At 37.9% G+C, this 27,755-nt stretch overlaps 1 protein-coding gene across 1 annotated transcript; it reads left to right on the forward strand.

Annotated features, from left to right (window-relative positions):
- Window positions 1–5,037: 5,037 nt before the first annotated feature.
- LOC149184862 (uncharacterized) lies at window positions 5,038–6,116 on the forward strand. The gene has a single exon (XM_089418995.1). The coding sequence runs from the start codon at window positions 5,318–5,320 to the stop codon at window positions 5,936–5,938; it is 621 nt and encodes a 206-aa protein (XP_089275121.1). The 5' UTR covers window positions 5,038–5,317; the 3' UTR covers window positions 5,939–6,116.
- Window positions 6,117–27,755: the final 21,639 nt, after the last annotated feature.

Raw genomic sequence — 27,755 nt, forward strand, 5'->3', positions numbered from 1 at the left:
GGCCCGGAGCCTTGTCCTGTTGCATACTAAATACTGCCTCCCTAATTTCCTCTTCTGTGACCTCCTGATCCAGCTCTCTGTTTTGATGGTCTGAGATTTTGTTCTCGACTGCGCTAAGGAAGTCAGAGCTGTCCGACTGCTGCGGGGCTGCTGCTAGAAGAGATTTAAAGTGGTTGAAGGCCGCCTCCTTAATTTCTTCTTGGTCACTGTAAACGTGCCCTTCTGCCTCAATTTTATCTATCTGATTCCCTGCGCGCCTAAGCTTAATGTTGTTGTGGAAGAAGGAGGTATTTTTGTCGCCCGCCCTCAGCCATAGGCACCTTGATTTTTGCCTTTGTTCCTCTTCCTCGGCTCGGTTTTGTCTATATAGCTCCCTGTACATTTTATTTTCGTGGATTATATCTTCGTTTGTGGATTGGCTGTTCTCCTTGTCTTTGTTCCACTGTTCCATTTGAAGTTGCAGATCCATTTTTTTCCTCTTTTCCTTTGCTGCATATTCCTTGGCCCATTGTTTAATGACTGTTCTTAGAGATTTTAATTTGGTTTCCCAAACGTAGTGAGGCGATCCCCACACTTCCTTTGCCCACTGATTTTGAACGAGAGAGCGAAAGTCTTCTTTGTAATCCCATACTTTGTTGTATTTGAAGGGGAGGGGCCCCATATTTCTCCCTTTCTCCATACTCATCACCACAGGTTTGTGATCAGAGGCCGAGGCTTGAATGATTTTGCTCTTGATGGTAGAGAAGCTTGCTGCGATTCTTTCCTGCACCAGAAATCTGTCTAACCTCTCCTTGATATTGTGGCAGCCTGTCCTTTTGTTACTCCATGTGTATTTCCCGTTGAAGGGAGGTATATCAAGGAGATTATGAGACTGGATTATAGCCTCCAGCGCTTCTCTTGAGGGGTCCGAATGAAAATTTCCTCCTAGCTTTTCATCCACATTTCTAATGAGATTCAAATCTCCTCCCAGAATTATGTTGCTGTCGTGGGAGGACTGTAATTCTAAAGATAGAGAATCCCAGCACGTTGATTTGTCCCTGTAATGGTTTGGAGCATAGATGTTGTATATGCTGTAGACTTCTTGAGAGGCTTTGTTTCTGAGATCTGTTTTTATCCACCAATTGCAAGATTGAAGGTTGATGTGCGTCCATTTATTCTTGTTCCAGAGTGTTCCTATACCTCCTGATGCTCCTTCTGATCCTATTGAGTAACCTTCAAAATTTTTGAATCGTTTTACTTGCTTTTGGAGGTAGGCGGACCCAGACCGGAACTGCGTTTGGGATGTCCATCTCCGGATCAAAGTCTGGAGTCCATCTGTTCAGATAGAGGCCTCTTGAGTCCATGAAGTAGGGGCCGTTTCTAAATATGAGGTTCCTGTCCTCTTTTGTTTCGAAGATGAATGTATAATAGCCCCTTCCACAAAACCTGATAGCTATTTTCCCTTGTGTCATTGCAGCCCAGTTGCGCTCCACCCATTTTTGGACAGATCTTGGGGAAGGCCAGAGGCCAGTGAACTGACCTACGAGGCCTCTTTCAGCGAGGGCGATTGCAGATTTCCTTGGCAGAGAAGGAGGAAGAGATACCTCGGGGATTTCATCCAGTTTCTTGATAAATTTAGAGACAGAGGGACGAGACTTTGCAGAGGCGGAATCGGGGATCAGGGAGGCGAAGAGCTCTGCATGGTTCTCAGGGTCAGGGGGGGAGGGGGGGGGGCGTTCCCAGCCATTCAAGACTGAGAAGCCAGCTTCAAGAGGGCGAGAACAGGGATGGGCCCCAGCGTGGAGCCGGGCAGGAGGCCCGAGGAAGAGAGCGCAGCGCGCAGGAGGGAGGCAGCAAGGCAGGAACCTGCCAGGCAGAGCCTGGGGAGCGGAACCAGACGGGCGCGGGAAGGAGGATGGCCTGCAGCCAGAAGCGAGTTCATTTTTACTATTAACATATAAGAAAATTAACAATATTTTTTATTTCTAATTATAACTCAAAAATGTCTTTAGGGTGCAACTCAATTGGCAATCGCCATGATATGAAGTATCGTGCAAACAAAGAGATCCAAGGTTCAAATCCCCCTGAGTAGCTCAGTCTATGAAGAGGAGAATAGGTCGTCATGTAGCCCCTGTGTCACACGAGTATGAGAATGACCTAGTCACTAATTCTACATGCAATTAAATGAGATAACCATACAATTATACATACATTAAAGTGAATTATTATACATTATACTTTATTATTTATTTAAATAATTTTACCATGAACTTATACATATACATTAAATTGAGTTATTACACATTGCGTTGGTTTATTTAGCTATAATAAAAATAAAATATTGTTTCTACTTATTTTAATTAATAATTATAATTTTAAAAGAAAACAAGTAAAAGTTTATCTTATTATTAAATGTTTCATGCTAATTTGTTTTTATGTCCAAGTCTTTAAGAGACCTTTGGTGGAACAAAGTTCAAAGTCTTTATAACTTTACCCAAAGGATTACTTTCATAAATAAAGTTCAATTCTCGAAAAAAATTCAAATCTCCTTTTAAAGAAATGTTTGCTTTTGGCTTTTATCCAATGGTCCTTTAGGGCAGACTGTTTGGGTTTAGCTTAGACACTGGGCACTCTTAGTAGGGAGGATCACCATGTCCTCATTTCTTTTGCAGTCTTGTTTGAAATTCAGTTCGAGGTTCTGCCATCCCGGGTTTCTGTTGAAATATCACAGAGTCGGGTTGTACTATATGTATTTTGTTCAGATTAATGGAAGGATTCACACTTATTTGATCAAAAAAAAATTATAAATCTATTTATGTTTATTGTGCTAAGAGGAGCTCTATAGCCTAGTATGACAGTGATGTTGTAAAATGTTATGTAAGGTTGACTCAGCCAAATTATTTAAAATTAAATGTTTAGGTCCTAGAGTTTACCTTATTCCTTGTTCAAGTAACAAATTTTATATTGGCCAAACTAGCAGGTCTTTTAAAGCTCATTTGAAGGAGCACATAGTCAACGTGACTCACAACCGGTCATGAAGTCTATTCTAGAAGAACAGTGCTTCAACACCAAGTACCTCATTAGCTTTGACCAAACTAATATCCTGGCTCCTACTCCTTTCCAATCCACCCATCTTATTTAGGAAGCCCTCGAGATTGAAAAATGTCTAGAAAACTTCAATAGGGAAAATGGCTCCAATCTTAATGGCTCTTGGAAACCCATTATCCATTGGCTTAGTCAATGGCTGGCCCTCTTCTCTCTCTTTTAATTTAATTCATTATATTTCAATTTATTTTTCTTAGACTCCTTATTCTCTTACACCCCTTTTCCCTCTCTTCTCCTTCCCTTAATTCATTTTCTTTCCATTTATTTTTCTTGGGCTCATTGTTCTCCTACACCCCTCTGTCTCCACACTCTCTCCAGACTTTTAATTTCATTCATTATCTTTCAATTTATTTTTCTTAGGTTCTTTGTTCTCCTACAACCCTCCCTCAACCCCCTTCAATATTTTGCTCATTTAGTACTAGCATATTCTCTCTAATTTCTTAAAAATCTATCATCATTATCATGTTAATATATTTTTTGGTTTGTGGTCCCTCATTTTGCTATTAAATGTCTATTACTAAATTAATTAATTAATTAATATCCACGTCTATTATAACTCAATTTCTTCATCTATGTTCCTTGGATTCCTCTGTTTGAAATTTTCAAATTTCTTAATATCATTCATTAAACATTTTATTTAATAATATTATTTTACTATTAATCCACTCCATTATTAATAATTTTGTTATTTTTAATTGTTCATTATTTTAATAATTAAAAGTTCAAAATTCTTTAAAGATTAGTTGTCAAATCTATTAATTAATTTTCATTTTAAATATTTAGTATGCTAATACAATAATTAATTAATCTTTATTTTATTTTAATTCAACTATCCATTTTCTTTGTTCAAAGATTAAAAATGGAATATTTTATTTTAATTTAAAATCTTTAGATCAAAATCTCAATTAATTGATATTTATAATTTTCAATTAAATATTGATATTAACATTCATATTACAGGTTGCACAATTTTAAAATTGTAGAGATTTGAAATTTAAAAATTGACAGTCAAGATCTAGTCATTTGAAAGTCTATATTATTTGTCCATGGTATTTGTTATGATGAAATCTATTTAAAAGTGTGAGAAAATCCATTATAAAATGCAAGAATACTAACTTGATCGTTTTCCACAATTATATCAAAATACACCCTCAAAAAATTTTGAGCACTTTGATTGTAAAAAATTCACTTGTCAAAAGTGTGATTTCAATAAATCCATGTCAAATTATAAACAAATTAAATCGAAATTAAACCCAAAAAAAAATCCAAAAAATATCACTTAAATTTCCAAAAAATATCCGAGAGAATACTGGAAAAATAATACTGTTAACTTGTTTAAAAAGTATTTCCTCCTCGTCAATTTCTAAACTTTCACTAAATAATACGGTTGTTGATCCAATTTAAATATGTGAATGGAATTCAGATTCCCCAAACTGTCTCGAGATGCAGATTGCTCTTGGGATTTGTTACTCAGAAATTAACTACTAATTTATGATTGAGGATTTGTTCCTCGAAACTAACTACTAATTTATAATCGAGATTTGTCAACGAATAAAACTCGAGATAAGTCGGAGAAGCATCCACCTAGAATCGTCGAAATCCACTTATTCGGATTTCCTCAAAGCGGCATGTCTGAATGAATAATGGAGGGATAAAATATTTTTCAATTTAAAAACTCGAGATAAGTCGGAGAAGCATCCACCTGGAACCTAGAAATCCACTTAGTCGGATCTCCTCGAAGCGGCATGTCTGAATCAAGAATGGAGGAGTCATTCTTCCCATGGCTGACCTTCAATCAATTGATTCGCTTGACTTATTCCTCAATTTCAACGACCACCTGTCGGCGAGTCCGCCACCGACCATGGCGACGCGGTCTACTGCCGAAGTTGCGAATTGTTGTATAAATAATGACAAATTTCATGTATTTTCCAGCACATTCCCCATCGCCCTGCAATTGAATCCGTTTTCCAAGCCATAGGGGTGTGCCTGTGTTTGGATATCGAGTCCTGCGCATGCGAATTTAAGATCTTAAAAAACGGAATCCAAAATGTGTAACGTCCCTCGGTCTATCTCCAACTTCGGCCTAACTTCGTTAGTGATATCAGTTGCGAATCGCTGGCTCTTTTCTGCTTTCTTCGACTACTACATGCTCTTGCACTTTCTTTAACCCTACTGTAAAGACTTCTTCGAATTTTATCATTTTTCTCCCAGATCCGACAAAGCTATACCAGCCATGAACATGGATGAAGATGCCAAGGGTTTGAAACTGGGACAGAAGTTTGTCAAGCTCTGGAGAAAATTTCTTCGCTCAAAGGGCTCGGGATCGCATTATACTCCAAATAATCAAACTCAGCCGGCCGATCTTTGTAACGGCCATGCTTTCAGCCGGACGACTTCCCTTCCTGCAACCACACGGTTTGAAGAGGTTCAGTATCTGCATACAGGTCAGACTAAAGCCTCTGCCAATTTCTTGAATCTTCTGGGTCGAACTAAAAGGCATATCGGCCGCCAGTTATCTTGTCGGAATTCTAGATTTGTTGAGGAGCTGCAAGAAAACAAAACTCAATATCCTCCCAAGGATGTTCCCAAGGGCCAGAAAACTCAATATCCTCCCAAGGATGTTCCCAAGGGCTCCGTACCCGTTTATGTGGGAGACGAGCAGGAAGAGCAGACGTGCTTTGTGATCCCCATCTTGTATTTCAACCACCCATTCTTTCTCCATTTGCTGGAAGAAACTCAGCACGTCTATGGCTTCGACAACAAGGGCGTCCTCACGATTCCGTGCCAGGTTTCTGATTTCGAGTATCTCCGGTGGCTTATTGAGAGAGAAAGCGCAATCAACCGTGGGATTTGAACCTGGGTTATAGTGCTCTGACTCGTTCCCTGACTTGGAACTACAACCAGGCAAATGGGTGATACTTATTAGTTTCCGAATGGGCATTCATGCAATTCTTCTTCACATTTGATCTCAGGCCTAATTGTTGAGAAATATGTTTCAATTTTACATGAATTATATTAATGGAATAATTGATCTCAGGCTCAATTGTATAGAAATATTTTTCAATTTTACATGTATTATAATAGTTAATTAATTATTCTACTTGTTAAGTCTAGAGATTTATTTTACAACTTGTATGATATCATTATACGGCTCAGTATGATGTATAAGGGTGTAAGCAAGTCATCAAAGTTGAAATTTTGTTCATGTTGGCAAAATAAAATTAAAAATCTAATATATATATATATATATACAAAACATTTAAATAATGTAGGCTCATGAAAAAAGTTTGTATGTAAAGAAATTGGATCCCTCTCTGCTCATGTTAGATCTGTATTTTAGATGGATCTATGATAATTTATTAGCATAGTCTTTCTCTTTCCATTTAACAACTTGATATGTCATTATATTATGAGTATAATTGATTCTATAGAGAGAATAATAATCATTTTTTTCCAACTTTCTTTTCGATAATTATTTCTTTCAAATTATTTTTTTAAATAGTAATCTATAATATTTTTCTAAATAAAATAATAATTTACAACATAAATTTTATAATCATTTCCGTTTAATAAAAAAAACTAGCGTAGATCCATTTTAACCCACGATCTATCAAGCTCCAAGAGAGATCAAATCTCTCTAGGTGCAAGCCATTTTTTTAGTGCATAATTTGAGGAAAGGTTTGCACCTAGAGAGATTTGATCGTGCTCAAGCTTGTTAGATCAGGGTTAAGATGCAACTAGATTGGTTATATAATACTATATAATATCTATATTTGTATCTATGTGTGTCTTTATTTTCCCCCTCTCTCTCTCAACCCCAAACATACTCCCTCTCTCTCCCTCTCTCTCCCTCTCTCTTGCCCTTCTCTCCCTCTCACTCTCCTCTCTCCCTCATTCTCTTTCCATCTCTCCCTTATCACTCCCTCTCTCTCTCCACCTTTCTCCCTTTGTGTCTTTCTTCTTCCCTCCCTCTCTTTCCCCTCCAACTCCATCTCTCTCTCCCTCTCTCTCTCATTCTCTCTATTGGGTCCTCTCTCTCTGTCATTCTCTCCCACCTCCCTCTGTCTCCCCCCCATCACTCTTGTTCTCTCTCTATTTCCTCCAACTCTATCACTATATCCCTCCCTCTCTCCTTTATATCCCCTCCATCTATGTGTCTCCCTCTCTCTCTTCCCCTTCTCTCCCTATCTCTCTCTTCTCCTCTTCTCTCCCTTCTCTCCTCTCTCCCTCGCTCTATCTCCATCTCTCCCTTATTACTCCCTCTCTTTCTCCACCTCTATCTCTCTATGTCTTTGTTTTTCCTCCCTCTCTCTCCCCCTCCAACTCCATCTTTGTCTCTCTCCCCTCCTCTTTGTCTTCCTTCATCTCTCTCCCTCTCTCCCACCTCCCTCTATCTATCCTCACATCGCTCTCTCTCTTTTCCCTCCAACTTTGTCACTATCTCCCTCCCCCCCTATCTTTTCCTTACCTCCTTCCCCCCCTTCCCCCCTCTTGTGTTTAAGAAAGAATCTAATTAAAAAAACTCAGTTGTTTGTAAAATATTAAACCTATCTTTCCTTTATTATTGTTAGTCAATTTGTTTGCTCTCATCACTTGGATTCTTAGTTCAGACAGATCTATGCTAGTTCTTAGTAATATTATTCATATTATATATATTTCATATCTTTATATATAAAAGTATTCTTATTTTTAATTTTATTGAAATTTTGATTTAATTTCTATCAGAATCTTTTAGTAGTCCTCGGGATAGAGGGTTTAGATGTATCTCAGAAACAATGATAATCTTTTCCTTTTTAGGATACCCATGGCTAAGAAATGGGAAGTATTCAAAACCGCGCCCGCCCCTACATGTCAACATTATAGCTTTTCAGACCCCCCTTGGGCGAAACCGCTAACTACTCTTCCCGCCCCCCCCCCCCCCTCCCCCCTCCGAAAATTAGTTTCCCTCACTTCTGATACCGCTCTCCTACCCATTGCGCTCCTGCCACTCACCTTTCGCCACGTCATTTGCTCGTTAACTCCACCAATTACATCCGCTCCCTCCAAAATTAAGTCGTTAAGCAGTAAATGGTTTAGTTGTTAATCCAATGGACCCGTGCCACCTTCAACAGAAAAACCACACTGTTATATAAACCTCCCTTTCACTCGTTAACAAGTTACTGAATTCATACATTGTCACTGTTATTGCTTTGTTACAGGTTTATTGGACTAAACTTCAACATTTTCACCTGCGAGTGACACTGTCTGCTCAATCGTTTTCAACTTATTGCCTCTGTTCTTGCCCCCAAAACCTGACTCCTCTCTATGTATTGAAACCTCAAATCCAATTTTCACTCTTGTCCTTAGCTTTATTCCAAGATGCCTCCAAAGGACAAGGGACCAGAGGAACTTGTCAATCCTCTTATCTATCCTCCCATTGATTTTCACCACATCCCTTTAGGTGACAGATACCTTAAAATCCATGAAACTCTTTGTGAATTTGACCTCTTTGAGATTATTGTTGGCTCGAGGACAAATACACTGACAAATCGAATGACATTCAACTGTGGGGGTCCAATTTAACCCACTATATTTTTCCTCATACCCACAGCACCCCAGAGTTTGTTAAGAAGTGTCATGCATATTATTTTCCAATCCAAAGGACCATCATTACCCCCACTCGAAAAATTCTATTTACTATTACTCCTCAAGCCATAGACCAGATAATGCAAGCCTCCACAGTAGAGAATGCCACCCCTTTTTCCTATGAAGCACTTGTTGAACTGTACTAGAAATTAGACTTTGCCAAGAGGGCCAAAACCCTTGAAATTTTCTTGACAGAAGATGCCTCATTGCCAAAGAAAAATCCTCCCTATCCCTCCTCTATTTTCCCTGAGAGAGCCAAGAAAATTATCACAATCATCTCTTACCTCCTTGGCTACTACTCAGATCAATGGGTAGATGAGGCCATCATAGGATTTATGTCCATCTTCTCTACTAATTCTAAGCCCTCCATCATGTTTAACTTTAGCCAATTTCTTGCAGATTCGATTCATCAACAGCTTATCAAATTCCCAACTGAGGAGGTATTCAAGTATTCTTCTGTGTTAGTTTATATGTTCTTATACTTTTAGGGAGACAACATCAACCTTGCTTTGCAAAAGCTGGATGCAGAAGGGAACCAGTAGTCAGTCATCTTTTGGACTACTCTAGTGATGAAGGAACAGAAGGAATAAACATATAAACAATTCATAGAGATTTTTGTGCATTCAGCAATCAGTCTCCTCAGCAGCAGGATAAAACCAAGGATCAGTTAGCAAATTAGGAAGGTGTTGCAGCTATCAGACCAAGTTCAGATAGGGGATTGGTACCTCTACCAAAACTATACAGAATTGAGAATATTTGGGTGTGAGTTTTCACCTTACAAGCTGCATAAATTCCTTCCAAGGAGGATTTTTGCTCTAAAGTACATAAGGCAGATGCTCAATATGGATGAGATCCACTTTGTAACTGCCAAGAAGAAGTCCCAGTTCAAAATTACAACACGGATTGGGCCTTTCATTTGCAACAGCAGGGCGGCAGGGGAAGAAGTAGATAAGATACTAAAAGAAATGCAGTTCAGCCTTAGCTTTACCTGGTCATATGATCCATTAGGGATCATTTCTAAATTAAGAGTAGAAACCAAATCTACTCCTTATTTTCACACAGCCAGACCAGAGATAGAGAAGTACAAAACCAGCTTTGATAATATCCTACAAGAGGCAGAGGAACAGTTGGTATCATCCTCTACAGTACATACTCCTACCATGCAGGAGAAAACAACTAAGAGAAGTAGAGAAGAAGAGTCCCCTTTAGGGACTAAAATTTTCAGTGAAGGATTTAAAATTATGTATAGGAAGAAGGCCAAGCTTAGTTCCAAACTAAGCCTTAGCAAGGACTCAGAGCAGAACATTATCACCACTAATGAGCCACTTGTTTCCTCATTAGTGGGTGATCAGACCACACTGTCTCCCACTACCTCCACAACTTCACAAGAGTAGCAGCAAATTATGCAGACTAGCACATCTACTACAGGGGAGACAGAGAAAAGTATAATGGACATTTTTAAGGAGATAAAAGTAAGGAATGATGCCTTGAAGATTAACACCTACAACCAGTTATGGAAGCAGACTTCTGGTTCTCAAAGCAGGCTATTGTCAGCCTTTGATTCAGAGAAAGGTAAAATGCAAATGGCATTCCTCCAGGCATAGGTTCCCCAGCCCAAGGCAGCATCAAACTACAAGAAGACATCATTTGAGTTTGATGTAAAAGATATACATCCCATTGACCAAATGGAGATGCATAAGCAGACTAGGGAAATGATATTTTCCACTGTCACTAACACTGCTCTGATTTTGTCTAAACTACAGGTTACATTGGCCAATGTTCAATCACAACTGAAGATGGAAAATGTCTATGCACTTGCTAAAGACACCAGGATTAAAACTCTGGAGGACTTGGTGATCAAAGTGGGTTATGACCCTTCAAACATCAATGTTGCAGAAGATATTATAAAGAAAAAGAATTTAGACATAGCAGCATTAAGGAAGCAGTTAAAATTTCCAGCTACAGAAGATCCTCTAGCCAAGGATATTGAAGAAACAGAGACACAAAAGGCAGATATAATGAAGCTCATCATGGATCAAAGTGCATAGCTGAAGCAAATGGAGACAGAAATGGAAAATTTGATTAAAGAAAAGGAGAAAACTCCCAAAATGGTTGTTGTCCCTTTGGAAGCACTCCCTATCACAGCCATTCCTACAGCCATATCTTCTACAACAAGTACGAGAGATGCTACAGATCAATTGGAAAATGTAGTACAAAACATGTCTCTCCAGACTAAAGAGATCAAAAAGTTGTAGGATCAAGTCAAACTTCTACAGGATCATCAAATGAAGACTGAGACTTTTCATGCAGCAAAGCTACAGAGAGCTCAAAATTAGATAGAGGCATGGAAGAAGTCAGCAGCTGAGTCTTCTATTGGCTACACACTGGGTCATGTTAAAGAAATCATATGGAACAATATCATTGAAGAAATAGATGAAATCTGGCCATGTATCCATATTATATTCGAGCAGAAGGAATTGATGGAGAAAGCCAAGCAAACCATTTCTACTATCAATGTTGAATTGGGAGAAATGCCTGCTACAACCAACAACATCATAAAGTTCCTCAATTCCAAAAATAGATATGAGTTGGATGATCTAGGAGTAGATGACAGAACAAAAACCATCCTGGAGGTAAAGAAAGTTCTAACAAAGAAGAACTTGGTTGTACAACTGACAGAGAAGTGTCACACTCTGGAGGTAGCAGTTAATAGGTTTTTCACTAGAATAGATGCATTGAACAAGAAAGGTTTGCCTTCCTTATTTGTGATCAATGACAAATTAATGACCAGGGAAGACTACATGAAGAAGCTTTAGGACATTTCCAAGGATACAGCTAAGTCTTCCAACATCAAAGGTTCTATGATAGGGAGAGCTTTTTACGAAGCTATCAGCAACATAAGTTTTATCCAACATGAGATAAAACACATTTTTGCAGTAAAACCCACTTTTGCTCGGTATACTGAGGTAGATGAGATCTACCGCAAGGTGACAAAGATTACTATTCCAGAAGAAGAGAGGTGGGATAAGTTGTGTGAATTCTAGTATTAAAAGATAGGTCAGCTTCACCAGCACAGCACCTGAATAGTGGCCACTCAACCACTGTTCTCCTCCAAAGCAGGGCCAGATGTTCAGATCACTTCAACAGATGCATTCCTTTTGATCGCATTATTTCTTTTCTGTTAGTTCTAAGTTAATAATAGAATTTCGTGTCACTCAGGAATTAATTGTAATATTTTTGTAAATTTTGTTTAAATACTTCATTTTGTCGAAGTATTCAAGGTTGAACCCTTGAACAAGTTATCAAGCAGATTTGTACTAAGATGGAGCATTTTTTAGATAATAAAAGATTCTGGATTTGCCTCATATGGTTTGTCTCTTAGTGAGTTGTATTTCATCTTGTTTATTCATTATGTCTTCTCCATATAAATCATGTCTTTTGCAGTTATTTGATTTAAAATTTAATTGAATTTCAGTTTCATTTTGGATCCTTTGTGAAGTTGTAATTTAAATAAGAGATAAATTTACAGAACTATTTGTTATTGTAAATTCCTCTTTGAGTATAAATTGCACTAGATCTATGTGATAGTCTGTTTATATTTTGTTGATTAAGAAAACATTGTTTTCTTAATTTCTGCTTATAAATGGTTAAATATTCAGTTTGAATATTAAATCAATTATACTTCTCCATATTCTACTTATCCATCCCACTAAAATCACAATAACCATATGCAGTTTAAAAAAAAAAAAAAAAAATTATTTTATTAAGGACATATCTAAGTTTAAAGCACCTATATATAAACAGTTCACTGGTCATCCAATCATTTAAAACAACAAAACATTATAGATTCTTTGGCATAACTAATTGACCTTAGGTTATCTCAAAGGAAAACATTAGATTGGCGTCGTTGTCGGGGAGCAAAGGATTGAAAGCTAAATTTTCCCTGGGGCAATGATTCTCCCTTTCCTTTAAGGTGAATAAAGGATAAGGATATAGGTCAAAATCTTTCACCTGGCGATTCCACTAGTCCAAGTTGGCTCCTTTTAAGCACACTATATCACATTCTGATTCTGAGATTGTTAACCCTCTACCAGATCCAAAAAGACTTATTAGGGGAGCCTCTTCAAGGAGAAGACATAGAACCCCTTCTTCTTCTTCAGCTTTACACCTTGAAGACATCTCATTTGTAGATCCTTTTTCATTTGTACCATCCCATCCTGATTGGACTAAACTACCTCCTAGGGTTTCTGAACTCCATTCTAGAGGAGTAGATCTTCCATAAGCCTTTATAATACAATCACTTGAGTCATATCAAGTCTCATCCATTCTTATCAAATCACCTTCATCTGAGGAAGAATTGGGTTTACATTTACCTAAATTCAAGCCTTAAGATTTCATTACTCCAACTCCTTATTATATTCCATCAACCTCTACTAATCTTGAAGAGACATTTTCTATCTCTTCTGTTGGACACCTAATCTTCAATGGGTTAGTGTGGAAGCTGAATGGACAAAAGGAGTCCAAGAGACCTTGGGATGTGAAACCCAACGGTCACAATATGTACTATAAATGTATATCAATTGTTAATAAAAAAATGTACTGTAATGTTTTATCTTTCCTATTTTATGTTGTTGCCCATGTGTGTTTAACATGGTATCAGAGCCGCTTGTTTTTCTGTGGCCTTTTATGTGCATGTCAGTCCTGCACCTCTACCCATAATCCTGAAATAGTAAAATTGGCGTGCTAGATCTGCAAATTCAAATGTTTTATATCAGCCTGGTCTTCATTACCTGTGTCTGAGCTGCCTTGAATAGCGCTGACGTGGTCTTCATTACCTATGTCTGAGCTGCCTTGAATAGCGCTGGCCTGGTCTTCATTACCTGTAACGTTCCATGCATACTTGACGCTACTGAGCACCTTGCCTTCCTGCGGCCTTGCCTTCCTAAGAATCGCGCAAGAAGAAATCTTCGTTGGATATACAGGACATTTTTCTCCGCCTGAATTTTGATATCATATGTTTTTCTATAGTCGGTAAAGACGCCGGATTCCTGCTACCGGATCTTCTAGAGGTTCCTTTTGCCAGAGCCGTTGATGAAGCCATCGAGTCGGGCACTTACCGTCTCGTTATTCCGCCATTTATAAAGTGATGAAGTTTCTCAATGTTGGATTCGAGAGAAAACACAGAAGAGCCAAGGGTATAATACTTGAATATGCATTCTCCCGCAACTCTTTGTTGTAGAGACATTGCGGCAACTTTCCTGGGTTGTGTGCATACCAAGGAACCTTTGTTGGCAAACCCCGTGTCTGCAAGATACTGTACCAACTCAGTACTCTTTCCAGAACCTGTCTTTCCAATCAGTATCGTTACCTGGTGCATGTGGACTCGCTGAATGGCTTCCCATCTGCTAAAATACATGGACAACGCCGACTCGAGATGACTGCACTCCATAAAATTGGAAACACATTCCAGAGCTACTTTGCCATTTTCAATTTCATCAGGTTTGGGCCTTTTTTAAAGTTTGTATAGTAGCCACCTGCAATCTTTTGTAGTGAATGGAGGGCCCGACCGGATTTGAACCGGTGTCCTCTTGACATCGAGATATTTTCAGTTATTTTGATTGATCTCTTCTCAAGCACTCTGCCACTGAGCTATAGGCCCTGCGACGCTACCACCCATAACCGCATATTCAGAAACCGGAGAAATTCCTTCGAGGTGCTCAAACCCAGGACCTACTGCTCATTCTTGGACACGAGAACCGATCTGGAGCTGGTGAATCAGTTGCCGGATTGCTGCCCAACTGCATTCATTGCTGTAGTGACAAAGAGGAATAATAGAGGCAAGTGTATTTTTGGCTTGAACAGGATTTTCTATTTGTCCAATGATTCCATTATGTGACTGCCTTTGAGATTTCCTGAAAAGATTTTCTCATTCACTGTGGCATAATAACAAAAGAAAATATTTACTCTCATCCGACTGTGTCTAGTAAATAATTTTGGGACCATTCTGGCTACGAAAGGAGGAGAGGTGGATTTGATTTTGGCATTCAGAGAATGTGAAAAATTTGATGGAGTAAAGGAAGATGATTCAATACTGATTATTGTTGGTATCACGCTGCTGGAACGCTTTTAGAACGTTGTTTGGTGTCAGAACGCTGTTGGAACCTCCACCTTCCTTACCACTCTCACGCTGTCCTTGGTATCGTTATTATTGTTTGTGTGTTGACTGCATATACGTTGTCTGTACTACACATATGCTGACTCTCCCATAGTCCCCGGTGGTATTCCCATATTTCACCGTTGAATATATATATGTATTACCCTATTGCGTTGTTCATATACACGTTGTTCATATATACCCTATTACGTTGTTCATATATACGTTGTTCATATATATGTATTACCCTATTACGTTGTATACGTTGTCTCCTTGCCATATCATATAACCGTGTCCACCTGTAAAATCAATACATTACTTGCTTCAAGTTTGAGCCAACCTGGACGTAGTTTAATACCACCATTCTGAGTTAGACCGACACCGTTTTAATAACACTAGTTTTCAAACAGCTCCCAAACTAGTCATACGTTCATCGTGTTACCAGAGTCTATCAAATGCTCGACGAATTTTACCAAGAAGCATATTTTTTAGAATAGAAAATATGCACAAAACATTAGCGTTTGTGGCATGACAGGCAGAGAGCAATTAAAATCATGATAGAGCGCAAAGGGTTCTAATGGAGCTTCAATATCCGAGAGCTTGATAGCTAGAGGCTCAAATTAAGATTCATATTGACACAATGTTGTTGTGACTACTTTGCAAGCGTGGCAAATGTGTTCCTGTATATCTCGTTTGGAAAATTTCCATGCTAAGAACGCTGCTCCAGCGACATGAGGAACATGACCAGAGATATGTGCTCCACCATTTGAGTTTGAATTGGAATTATTCTCCATGTATGTGAACCGAGAAGGACAAGAGGCATCATGTACTGTTGTAGTTTCACTTGAAGGAATGCTAGTAGATGCAAGTTCTTCTGGCTTTTGATCATAAAGATCCTCTTTTGGCTTAGTTGTAATCCTTTTTGACACCAAGCTCATCGGTTTTATTTCCAACAATTCTCTTTGCTACCAGTGGTTTTTTAACTGTACTTGCAATAGCTGGAGGTGGAAGACCTACTTCAGCTTTAGAAGGAACTGCTTGAGGTGCATCAATTTCATCATTAAAAAAAAAAAAAATCAGTTGCTAAAGTTGAACTCTTCCCAACATTGTTTTTGAGTTATTTTGGATATAACTGCAAACAAGTTGTATGATTGTTTGGTTCTTTTTCAGAGACATTGCTGCAGTCTTTTGATATTCTATAAGACTTATATTCAAGAGATAGTTTTGATGAGCTAACGAAATTGGGTGCCAGAACTTGGTCTATTGTAGATGCTATTACTGAGATTATATGACTATATCAGGTGTTGAGATATAAAAGTTTTCAATAAGAACCAATCTGCATTATCTAGTTTGTTGACTCCTTGCAAATTTTGAGAAAGAAAGAATTATAGTGTTGAATGAATACTTAAGTTACTTCCTGGTATGCTTCAAGACTTTCTTGGCCTACTGTAAAGCAATTCAAGTTGATCCGGTTTCAACATCTTCGAATTCTACCTATTGCTTCTTGTTGCACACTGATCATTTGCTGCACATTTATAAGGATATTGCTGTGTACTGTGAGTGGGTATTACTTTTCTGCATTAAGTAGTAGTTGTGATCAGTTTTTAAGGTATAAATGGCTCTAATTGGTGAAGTATTAGAGTTCCTCAAAACCCTGATACGATGTATTGTTGAAGACACAGTAAAAATCAGCAAAGTCAATCTTGCTCATGTTCAAATATGTCTACAAAATGCACAAGAGAAAATTGATTTTTTACAGCTTGAATCTCAGCTTCAGCAAGAAGAATTAAAACAGAGGAGTCATCATTCTGAACATGTTTCTGTTCAGAACATTGAGACTGCAACCCATCAGAAGCAAGTCATTAATGTTACAGTTGGTTCAGATTTAGATACAAATGCAGAAACTTAGTCTGCACTTCCCAAGCCCATCATCAGACCTTGGGAACAACTTGTCCACAACAAGCACAGAACCAGTCTTGGATATGAGAAGGACTTTTCCTTTCATATTCCAGACTACTCAAACCCCATTTAGTTTCAGAGTGTTGGATTCATTCATGACAGTTCACCTGCTCCTCATGACAGTTCACCTCCAGTTGTTCCACACTCTGCCTCTCTTCCACAGCAACAACGACAACAACAACAACAGATTGTGAAATGTCAACACTGTGACCGAGTTGGCCATTTGAAAGATCACTATTTTGATCTTCATCCATGTAAGCACTATCATAAAACAAGTCATTCTTCAAACATATGCTTCAGAAACAAACACCCTGCAAGAACAAAGATTCATCTTGGATGGATCGCTTCTTGGCAATGGGCATCAACAGCCAAGAAGATATTCCAATCACATGTCAGAACTTGTTCCAGAGTATTGAACAGTCTTACAGTTGAGTTTTCTCCATCATCTCACATTGTATCTGACAGGGGGGGGAATGATGGTCATCTACAAGCTTCAAAGTCACATCAAGCGAGCCTGAGCCACAACCTGTCACACCAGAATCAGAGTTGTAGCCAGAGACAAAGATGCCCCTGAGCATGCCTTCAGTTGGCAATATGGGACACTTCCTCTAGCAGAAGACTTCAGCTTCTTGCCAGTTTTGGAAGAATTCCAGGAACAAAATTGAGAACACTTCCTCTAGCAGAAGACTCCAGCTTCTTGCCAGTTTTGGAAGAGTTCCAGGAATTGCATTAAGCGTTCCAGTGTTGGTGGTCATCCTTAAACCACCGCCCTTTATACCAACATTTCAAAGAGCACATTCAGCCTAGTGCTGCCATGCATTTTTGCACATTTTGTATTACAGCTCTCTTCTTGGACTCATACATAACCCTTCGGATTAAGGGGGGCAATGTTGGACACCTAATCCTCAATGGGTTAGTGTGGAAGCCGAATGGAAAAAAGGAGTCCAAGAGACCTTGGGATGTGAAACCTAATGGTCACAATATGTACTATAAATGTATATCAATTGTTAATAAAAAAATGTACTGTAATGTTTTATCTTTCCTATTTTATGCTGTTGCCCTTGTGTGTTTAACATCTTCGAATCCTTTGTTTGATAATAAGGAAGACTTTCCACTAGGAGTTCATAAGTTGGTTATTAAAACCCCTTTGAAATCCTCAAAGAGGTCTCCTCCCTCTTTATCTCCTCCACATACTAATACCCCTACCGATTCATCTTCATCATCTTCCTCTTCCTCATCATCATCCACTCAGTCACCCCATACTCCTCCTGTTGTTATGGCTTTTTGACCCATTGTCCAAGCAAGGTATGCTGCTCTAGTTCTCCTTGCAAACTTGGGAAATTTTCCTGATGGATATCTAAAACATATACCAAGATTTAATGGAGAAACAGGTCCCTCAGCAGAGGATCATGTATCAGCTTTCCTAGATTTTGCTGACAATATGAACATAGAACAAGAAGATGTTTATATGAGATTATTTGTACAATCTTTAGAAGGAAATGTTAGGATCTGGTTTAGGCAACTTAGAGTTGACTCTATTAGAACATGGAATGAGCTCATAACTATCTTTAAAAACAAATGGGGGGTAAAGAAAGATCTTGTTTACTTTCTAACTGAATTTGAAGAATTGAAGAGAAACCCTGGTGAACCAGTTGTTGAATTCATCAAAAGATTTAACAAACTCTATCATAAAATTCTTGTTGATTGTAAACCACCAGTAGCAGCTACAAAGGTCAAATTTTCCAAAGAATTTGAAGATGACTTTGCAGTTATGCTAAGGGAAAGGGTTTCTAATACATTAGAAGACATGCAGACAAATTCTATAGAGGTAGAAGCTAACAGGTCAACTTCTGGCAAACTTAAAGCTAAAGAAGAGAAAGAAGAAAGAAAACTAAAAGCTAGGATTAATGACTCATCTTATTCCAAATCTAAACTTGAAGATCAGAAAATTGATGAAATTACATCTTTATGTAGAAACCTTTCTAATAGGATTTTTAAAATTGAAACACAACCTAGAACTGCTCAGCAAACTTCTATCAGACCTCCATCTCAAACTCAATTCTGAAGAACTCCTCAAATGCAGATTCTTCAAAGACCATGTTCTGATCAAAACGTTCAACCACCTTTGATGATTGATGATCAACAACCATAGGATACGGGCCCTTTAATCACCGAAGATATCAATAATATTGATTCTTCAACAGTACAAATGGAAATAGTTCCTTCATCTTCACCTCAGTCTTTTGAACAGGAACAAGGAGCTGCTCAACTTTCAAAATACCTAGCATTCTCTAAATTTCTGATTGAAAAATTGAATAAGAGTTATGATATAAGACCTAGATTAGGTCTTGGTAGACCTTCAAAAGCTACCACTATAATTGAACCTGCAATAAAACCCATTCAAACACAAACTTCAACACCTCAGACTACAAAGTCATCCACTAAAACCTTTTCGTCTGGCAAGACCATTTTGACAACTTTTAATATTGAAAAGGAATTGGAAAGGGTCAATATTCCTATACCTTTAGCTGAACTTTCCAAAAACCCTCATTATAAAAATCAAGTGTCTAAATGGATACAATCCTCTAGTGTAGATGCTAAGGGAAATGTTATTAGTTTGCAAGATGAAAAGCGCTTAGTAGTATATGGCCCTAGTTCTGACATGATTGATGAAATTTTTCCACCATTTTATGTAACCTTAAAAGCTCATGAATTTCTTTTGTATAACTGCATGCTGGATTTTGGAGCTTCTCATAACCTTATGCCAAAGGTAATTATGGACCAGTTTCAGTTACAAGTTACCCATTCTTATCATGATATTTACACATTTGATTCTAAGAAAGTACCATGCCTAGGATTGATCAAAGACGTAGTTGTGACCTTAGCTCAAATACCTGTCAAGAGTATAGTTTTAGACATAGTTGTCACTAATATTCCTGCCAAGTTTGGCATGCTTCTATCTAGATCATGTTGTACTAAACTTGGAGGATCACTTCAAATGGACATGTCTTTTGCTACTATTCTAGTCTATGGAGGTGAACATTTAAGGTTATATAGGGAAGTTAGATTCCTTCATACTGTTTGTAGGTATGATCAAGCAAAAAACCACCCTATCTATGCAGTAGATCAGGATTTTGGTTGCTTTCAGTTATCTTCACAAAATGCATCAAACACTCAACTTGCCATTGAAAATATAGTTTCCAAACCTAAAGTTGTAGAATCAAATATCTAGAAACTTTATTTTGACGGCTCTTGCTCAAAAGAAGGGGCATGAGAAGGAATTGATTTAATTTCACCAAATAAAGAAAACATAACTCAATCATGTAAAATTGAATTTGAGGTCACCAATAATGTGGCTGAGTATGAGGCTTTTCTTCTTGGTCTTGAGCTAGCTAGGAGTTTAAAGGTTCAAAACTTGAGTGTCTTTTCTGATTCTGAGCTTATAGTGAACCAGGTTAGAAATCTGTGTCAAACGAAACACCCAAGGCTTAGGTCCTATAGAAATGAAGCTTGGGACACAATTGAAAATTTCTTCCAAGGATTTAACATAACTGCTATTCCCAGAGATGAAAATATTCATGCTAACTCACTAGTTGTCTCAGCAAGCTCTTTCAAAATCCTTGAGCCACTATTGCTAGAATACCAAATTCAAGTCAAGTATAGACCATTAATTCCTGATAACCTTAAACATTGGCATATTTTTGAAGATGATGAACAATTAAAATATTTCCTTCAAGTCATTGATGAATTCTCAAATATGCAAATTGAAGAAGATCAAAACGATGTTCAAGAATCAAATCACCAAAATCCAGAAACTTCATTCAGTCCTAAAATTCTTGATCATGATATCATCCAATTATCTAATAATTTTATTCCTAAAGGATTAGTTCCGTTGGAAAAACTATTTGATAATAATGATGTCTCTAAAAATCCCTTGTTTAACTCACCTGAAGAAGAAATCGAAGAATGCAATATTGGGACTTTGAATGATGTGAGAAATGTTAAATTGTCATCAACCTTACCTTTGGATGTAAAAATCAAATACTTGAATCTTCTTAAAAATTACAAAGATGTTTTTTCCTGGTCTTATAATGAGTTAAAAACTTATGATACATCTTTGATTGAGCATAAGATTCCTTTGAAACCAAAAGCAAAACCCTTTCAGCAAAAACTAAGAAGAATCAATCCCATACTACTTCCAACCATTGAGAAAGAACTTAAAAAGTTGCTTGATGCTCATATCATAGTACCTTTAAGGTATTCTAATTGGGTAGCCAACCTAGTTCCTGTCAGAAAGAAAAATGGTGAGAGTAGGATATGTGTACACTTCTGAAATTTGAACAAATCATCTTTAAAGGATAACTATCCATTGCCCAAAATGGATCATCTACTTCAGAAAGTTTCAGGTGCAAACAGGATTTCTATGCTAGATGGATTTTCTGGTTACAACCAGATCATGGTAAGTCAAGCTAACCAAGACAAAATTGCTTTCACCACACCTTGGGGTACATTTATGTATGCTAGAATGCCATTTGGGTTAACCAATGCTGGAGCCACTTTCCAGAGAGCAATGGATCTAGTATTTGTAGGTAAAACATCTTAATTTACTATCATTTATTTAGATGATTTAATTGTTTTCTCTGATTCTTATGAAAATCATTTAAAACACTTGAGCAAAATTTTTGACAGGTGCAGGAAATTTGGCATATCCATCAATCCGAAGAAATCTTTATCTGTTGTAAAGGAAGGGAAATTACTAGGGCATGTAATCTCCAAGGAGGGAGTTATAATTGACCCAAAGAGAGTTTCATTTATTCAGACCCTATCTCTACCAAGGAATAAGAAAGAGATACAAAGTTTCCTTGGAAAGATTAATTTTCTCAGAAGGTTCATCCCTAATTATGCAGAGATAGTTAAGGATATAATTGATATGCTAAAGAAAAACAATGAAGTGAAATGGACAGTTTCTGCTAGATATGATTTTTATCATATCAAAAAGGCTATATCTGAGGCCCCTACACTAGCTAGCCGTGATTATTCTTCACCTTTTAGCATATTTTCTTTTGCATCTGAGACATCCTTAGTTGTTGTACTTTTATAGAAGAACACAAATGGTGATGACCAGCCTATAGCCTTCTTTTCCAAAGTTACAAGGGATGCTGAACTTAGGTATGATATTATTGAAAAACAAGCTTATGCCTTAATTCAAGCCCTCAAAGCCTTTAGAACTTATGTCCTGCATTCACACATTGCAGCTTATGTCCCTAATCATGCTATTAAAATTGTTTTGACCTAGCCTGATACTGATGGAAGAAGAGGGAGATGGATTGCTAAAATCCCCTAATTTGATCTTGAAATTAAGACCACAAAGATAGTAAAGGCCAGGGCCTGGCCAAATTGTTAGCTGAGTCCAACTGCAAAGTATTGGCGATAAATCTGGTTTCTGAAATTTCATCTAGGGAGAATCCACAAGAACCTTCCTAATATCAGGGGAGAATCCACAAGAACCTTCCTTAATATCTGAGGATAATCCACAAGAACCTCCTCCTCTTATAGAAGGGGAGAACCCACAAGAACCTCTTTCTTCAGAACAAGCCATTCTTGTTCACATAGATCAAAAATATCTACTCTCTTATTGGTACTATGATATTATGCAATTTCTTAGGGATTTTCAATGTCCAACTGATCTTAATTTGAAGCAGTGCCTAGCCTTGAAGCTTAAAGCAGTAAAATACTACATTATCAATGCTAATATATACTGGAAAGACCCTCTTAATATCCTTCTTCTTTTTTTAACTGAAAATGAAACAGAGGGAATTATAGATTAGTTCCATGCAAGGTTTTGTGGTGGACACTATGCCTAGAGAGCAACAGCCTACAAAATTTTAAAAGCAGGTTTCTATTGGCCCACACTTTTTAAAGAAGTTGGAGCAAGAGTAAGAAGTTGCACACCATGCCAATTATTTGCAGGAAAACAAAAACTGTCAGCACTTCCTTTGGTTCTAGTATTGGTTCATGCTCCTTTTCTACAATGGGGGTTGGACTTTATAGGGGAAATTCATCCACAATCAAGTAATCAACACAGATGGATTTTAACTGCTACAGACTATTTTACCAAGTGGGTAGAAGCCATACCTGTTAAAAATGCAACTAATACTGTTGTGATTAAATTTCTTGAAGAAAACATCCTATCAAGATTTGGATGTCCTCAACAGATTGTTACAGATAATGCAACAGCTTTCAGCAGTGTTAAAATGATTGAGTTTTGTCAAAAGTATTCAATCCTATTACACCATTCTACACCATATTATCCACAGGGTAATGGGCTAGCAGAGTCCTCCAACAAGAGCTTAGTTAAGGTCATTAAGAAGACTCTTTAATACCATAAAAATAGTTGGGACAGCCACCTAATCCATGCTATTTGGAAAAATAGAGTTTCTCCTAACATATCAACAGGTAAGTCTCATTTCCAATTAGTTTATGGTAAGGAAGCAATTTTTCCTACTCATTTAGCTTTACTTGTTATGAGATTCCTTCAGGAATCCTATGAAGAAAAAGATGATTTCTCAAGAAGGATTAATCAAATTATTGAGTTGAATGAAGACAGGGATGAAATTCAGTACAAGCTAAGGAAATGACAAAACAAGATGAAAGAATTGTTCGACAGAAAGGCTAGAGAAAGAAATTTCAAGAAAGGTGACCTAGCACTTAGATGCGATACTAGGAGAGAAGATAAAGGAAAGCATGCAAAATTTGACAACCTCTGGTTTGGTCCATTTAGCATTGCAGAAGCCAAAGGAAACAATAAATTCATCCTACAAAATATGGAAGGACAGTATTCCTCGTTGCCATTCAATGGGAAATACTTGAAACATTACATTCAGTGTTAATTTTTTTATACATTCATTCATCATCTGTAAATATCCAAAGAGTTTATTTTCTTTTTGAAAAAAATTGCAAGTGAGTATCTGTTTCAGCAAAGACTCCATAGCCTGAGGAGAAGGCACTTGGACCTGCTTGTTCTCTGCATCCCACAAGGGGAAGCAGTCCCCAGCTGGAGTTGATGTTGTAACATTATGTGGTTTTGATAAGTTAGTATATTAGACAAAAATAATTTTAAAATGTTAAGTTAGGATATGGATGCAAAAGAAAGAAAAGTTAAAATGTTAGGCTAATTTAATGTTTTATAGGCATCCATATCAATAAAATGATAGGTTTTAGCTGCCCTAAACAAATAAGGAAAAATAAAAATAAAATGTTAGGGAAGAAAAAAAATAAAAGAATGGCTTCATTTCATATTTTTATAAATGCACAGGCTGCTAGTCAAAATGCGCCACATTGGGAAAAGTCAAGTATTGTTTTCATGTGCAGAAGAAAAAGGCAAAGGAGCAAAGGTTTTACTCTAAAGAGTTATATATCAATTAATTTTGGTATATTAATTCCCTATCCCTAAGTTTTTAAAACCCCAAAGTTTCCCCTCCGCTCATACTTTGGTGTATTAATCACTTATTCCTAAGTTTATTACCCCGCCATATACACCAAATATCCCCCTATGCATTAAATTATTAATTCCTGACCCCACCAAGAGAAACTCGTCACCTCACGATTAACTCTCCACCACCTCTCACCTCATCTCCACCCATCTCCCAAGATTCAACGCCCTGCATAGCATTTCAGCCCCCCCACCATCTAAACTTTATTGTCAGGGTGGGGGGCAGGGGGGGTCTAAAACGAACGGTATTTGAAACCGCGCCCGCCCCTATGTGTCAACATCATAGCTTTTCGGACCCCCCTCAGGAGAAATCGCTAACCGCTCTTCCCCCCCTCCAAAAATCAGTTTCCCTCACTTCCGATACTACTCTCCTACCCATTGCACTTCTACCACTCACCTTCCACCACATCATTTTCCCATTAATTCCACCAATTACGTCCTCTCCCTCCAAAATTAAGTCGTTAAGTAGTAAATGGTTTAGCCATTAATCCAACGGACCCGCGCCACCTTCAACGAAAAAACCACACTATTATATAAACCTCCCTTTCACTCGTTAACAAGTTACTAAATTCATACATTGTCACTGTTATTGCTTTGTTACAGGTTTTCTGGACTAAACTTCGACATTTTCACCTGCCAGCGACACTATCTGCTCAATCATTTTCAGCTTATTTCCTCAGTTCTTACCCCCAAAACCTGACTCCTCTATGTGTATTGAAACCTCAAATCCAATTTTCACTCGTCCTTAGCTTTATTCCAAGATGCCTCCCAGGGACAAGGGATCATAGGAACATGTCAATCCTTTGATCTATCCTCCCATTGATTTTCACAACATATCTTTAGCTAACATAGACCTTTAAATCCATGAAACTCTCTGCGAATTTGACCTCTTTGAGATGTATTGCTAGCTCGAGGACAAGTACATTGACAAATCCAATGGCATTCAGCTGTGGAAGTCCAATTTACCCCACTATATTTTTCCTCATACCCACAGCACCCCAGAGTTTGTTAGGAAGTGTCATGCATCTTATTTTCCAAGCCAAAGGGCCACCATTACCCCCACTGGAGAAATTATGTTTACTATTACTCCTCAATCCATAGACCAAATTATGCAAGCCCCCACAGTAGAGAATTCCACCCCTTTTCCCTATGAAGCACTTGTTGAACTGTAACAAAAATTAGAATTTTCCAAGAGGGCCAAAACCGCTGAAATTTTCTTGACAGAAGACTCCTCATTGCCAAAGAAAAATCCTCCCTATCCCTCATCTATTTTCCCTGAGAGAGCCAAGAAAATTATCACAGTCATCTCGTACCTCCTTGGCTACTACTCAGATCAGTTGGTAGATGAGGCCATCATAGGATTTATGCCCATCTTCTCTACTAATTCTAAGCCCTCCATCATGTTTAACTTTAGCCAATTACTTGCATATTCGATTCATCATCAACTTATCAAATTCCCAACTGAGGAGGTATTCAAGTATTCTTCTGTGTTAGTTTATATGTTCTTATACTTTTAGGGATACAACATCAACCTTGCTTTGCAAAAGTTGGATGCAGAAGGGAACCAGCAGTCATTGATCTTTTGGACTACTCTGGTGATGAAGGAACAGAAGGAATATACATATAAACAATGCATAGAGACGTTTGTGCATCTAGCAATCAGTCTCCTCAATAGCAGGATAGAACCAAGGATCAGTGAGGAAATTAGAAAGGTGTTGCAGCTATCAGACCAAGTTCAGACAAGGGATTGGTACCTCTACCAAAACTATATAGAATTGAGAATATTTGGGTGTGAGCTTGCACCTTACAAGCTGCATAAATTCCTTCCAATGAGGATTTTTTCTCTAGAGTACATAAGGAAAATACTCAATATGGATGAGATCCACTTTGTAGCTGCCAAGAAGAAGTCCCGGTTCAAAATTAAAACACAGATTGGGCCTTTCATTTGCAACAGCAAGGTAGCAAGGGAAGAAGCAGATAAGATACTAAAAGAAATGCAGTTCAGCCTTAGCTTTACCTGGTCATATGATCCATTAGGGATCATTTCTAAATTAAGAGTAGAAACCAAATCTACTCCTTATTTTCACACAGTTGTACCAGAGATAGAGAAGTACAAAAACCAGCTACAATGGGTTGAGAATACCCTACAAGAGGTAGAGGAACAGTTGGTATCATCCTCTATAATACAAACTCCTACCATGTAGGATGAAACAACTAAGAGAAGCAGAGAAGAAGAGTCCCCTTCAGGGACTAAAATTTTCAGTGAAGGATTTAAAATTATGTATAAGGAGAAGGCCAAGCTTAGTTCCAAATTAAGCCTCAGTAAGGACTCAAAGCAGGAGAAGATTATCACCACTAATGAGCCACGTGTTTCCTCATTAGTGGGTGATCAGACCACACTGTCTCCAACTACCTCCACGACTTCACGAGCAGCAACAAATTATGCAGACCAGCACATCTACTATAGGGGAGACAGAGAGAAATATAATGGACATTTTTAAGGAGATAAAGTAAGGAATGAGGCCTTGAAAATTAACACTTACAACTAGTTCTGGAAGCAGACTTCTAGTTCTCAAAGTAGGCTACTGTTAGCCTTTTATTCAAAGAAAGGTAAAATGCAAATGACATTCCTCCAGGCACAGGTTCCCTAGCCCAAGGTAGCATCAGACTACAAGAAGACAACATTTGAGTTTGATGTAAAAGATATACATCCCATTGACCAAATGGAGATGCATAAGCAGACTGGGGAAATGATATTTTCCATTGTCACTAACACTGCTATGAGTTTGTCTAAACTGCAGGTTACATTGGCCAATGTTCAATCACAACTAAAGATGGAAAAGGTCTCTGCACTTGCCAAAGACACCAGGATTAAAACTCTGGAGGACTTGGTGATCAAAGTGGGTTATGACCCTTCAAACATCAATGCTACAGAAGAGCTTATAAAGAAAAAGAATTTAGACATAGCAGCATTAAGGAAGCAGTTAAAATTGCCAGCTACAGAAGATCCTCTGGCCAAGGATATTGAAGAAACAGAGACACAAAAGGCAGATATGATGAAGCTCATCATGGAGCAGAGTGCACAGTTGAAGCAAATGGAGACAAAAATGGAAAAGTTGATTAAAGAAAAGGAGAAAACTCCCAAAATGGCTATTGTCCCTTTGGAATCACTCCCTATCACAGTCATTCCTACAGCCATATCTTCTACAACAAGTATAGGGGATGTTGCAGATCAGTTGGCAAATGCAGTACAAAACATGTCTCTCCAGACTGAAGAGATCAAAAAGTTGCAGGATCAAGTCAAACTTCTACAGGATCATCAAACGAAGACTGAGACTTTTCATGCAGTAGAGCTACAGAGAGCTCAAAATTAGATAGAGGCATGGAAGAAGTCAGCAACTGAGTCTTCTATTGGCTACACACTGGGTCATGTTAAAGAAA

The sequence above is a fragment of the Pinus tabuliformis genome, chromosome 3_2 (assembly GCF_031772625.1).
Source record: "Pinus tabuliformis cultivar Carrire ecotype Pingquan chromosome 3_2, CPIR1, whole genome shotgun sequence".
NCBI lineage: Eukaryota > Viridiplantae > Streptophyta > Pinopsida > Pinales > Pinaceae > Pinus > Pinus tabuliformis.

Excerpts from the sequence above, each read along its gene's own strand:
- LOC149184862 (XM_089418995.1), top strand. The coding sequence starts at position 5,318 with ATGAACATGGATGAAGATGCCAAGGGTTTGAAACTGGGACAGAAGTTT.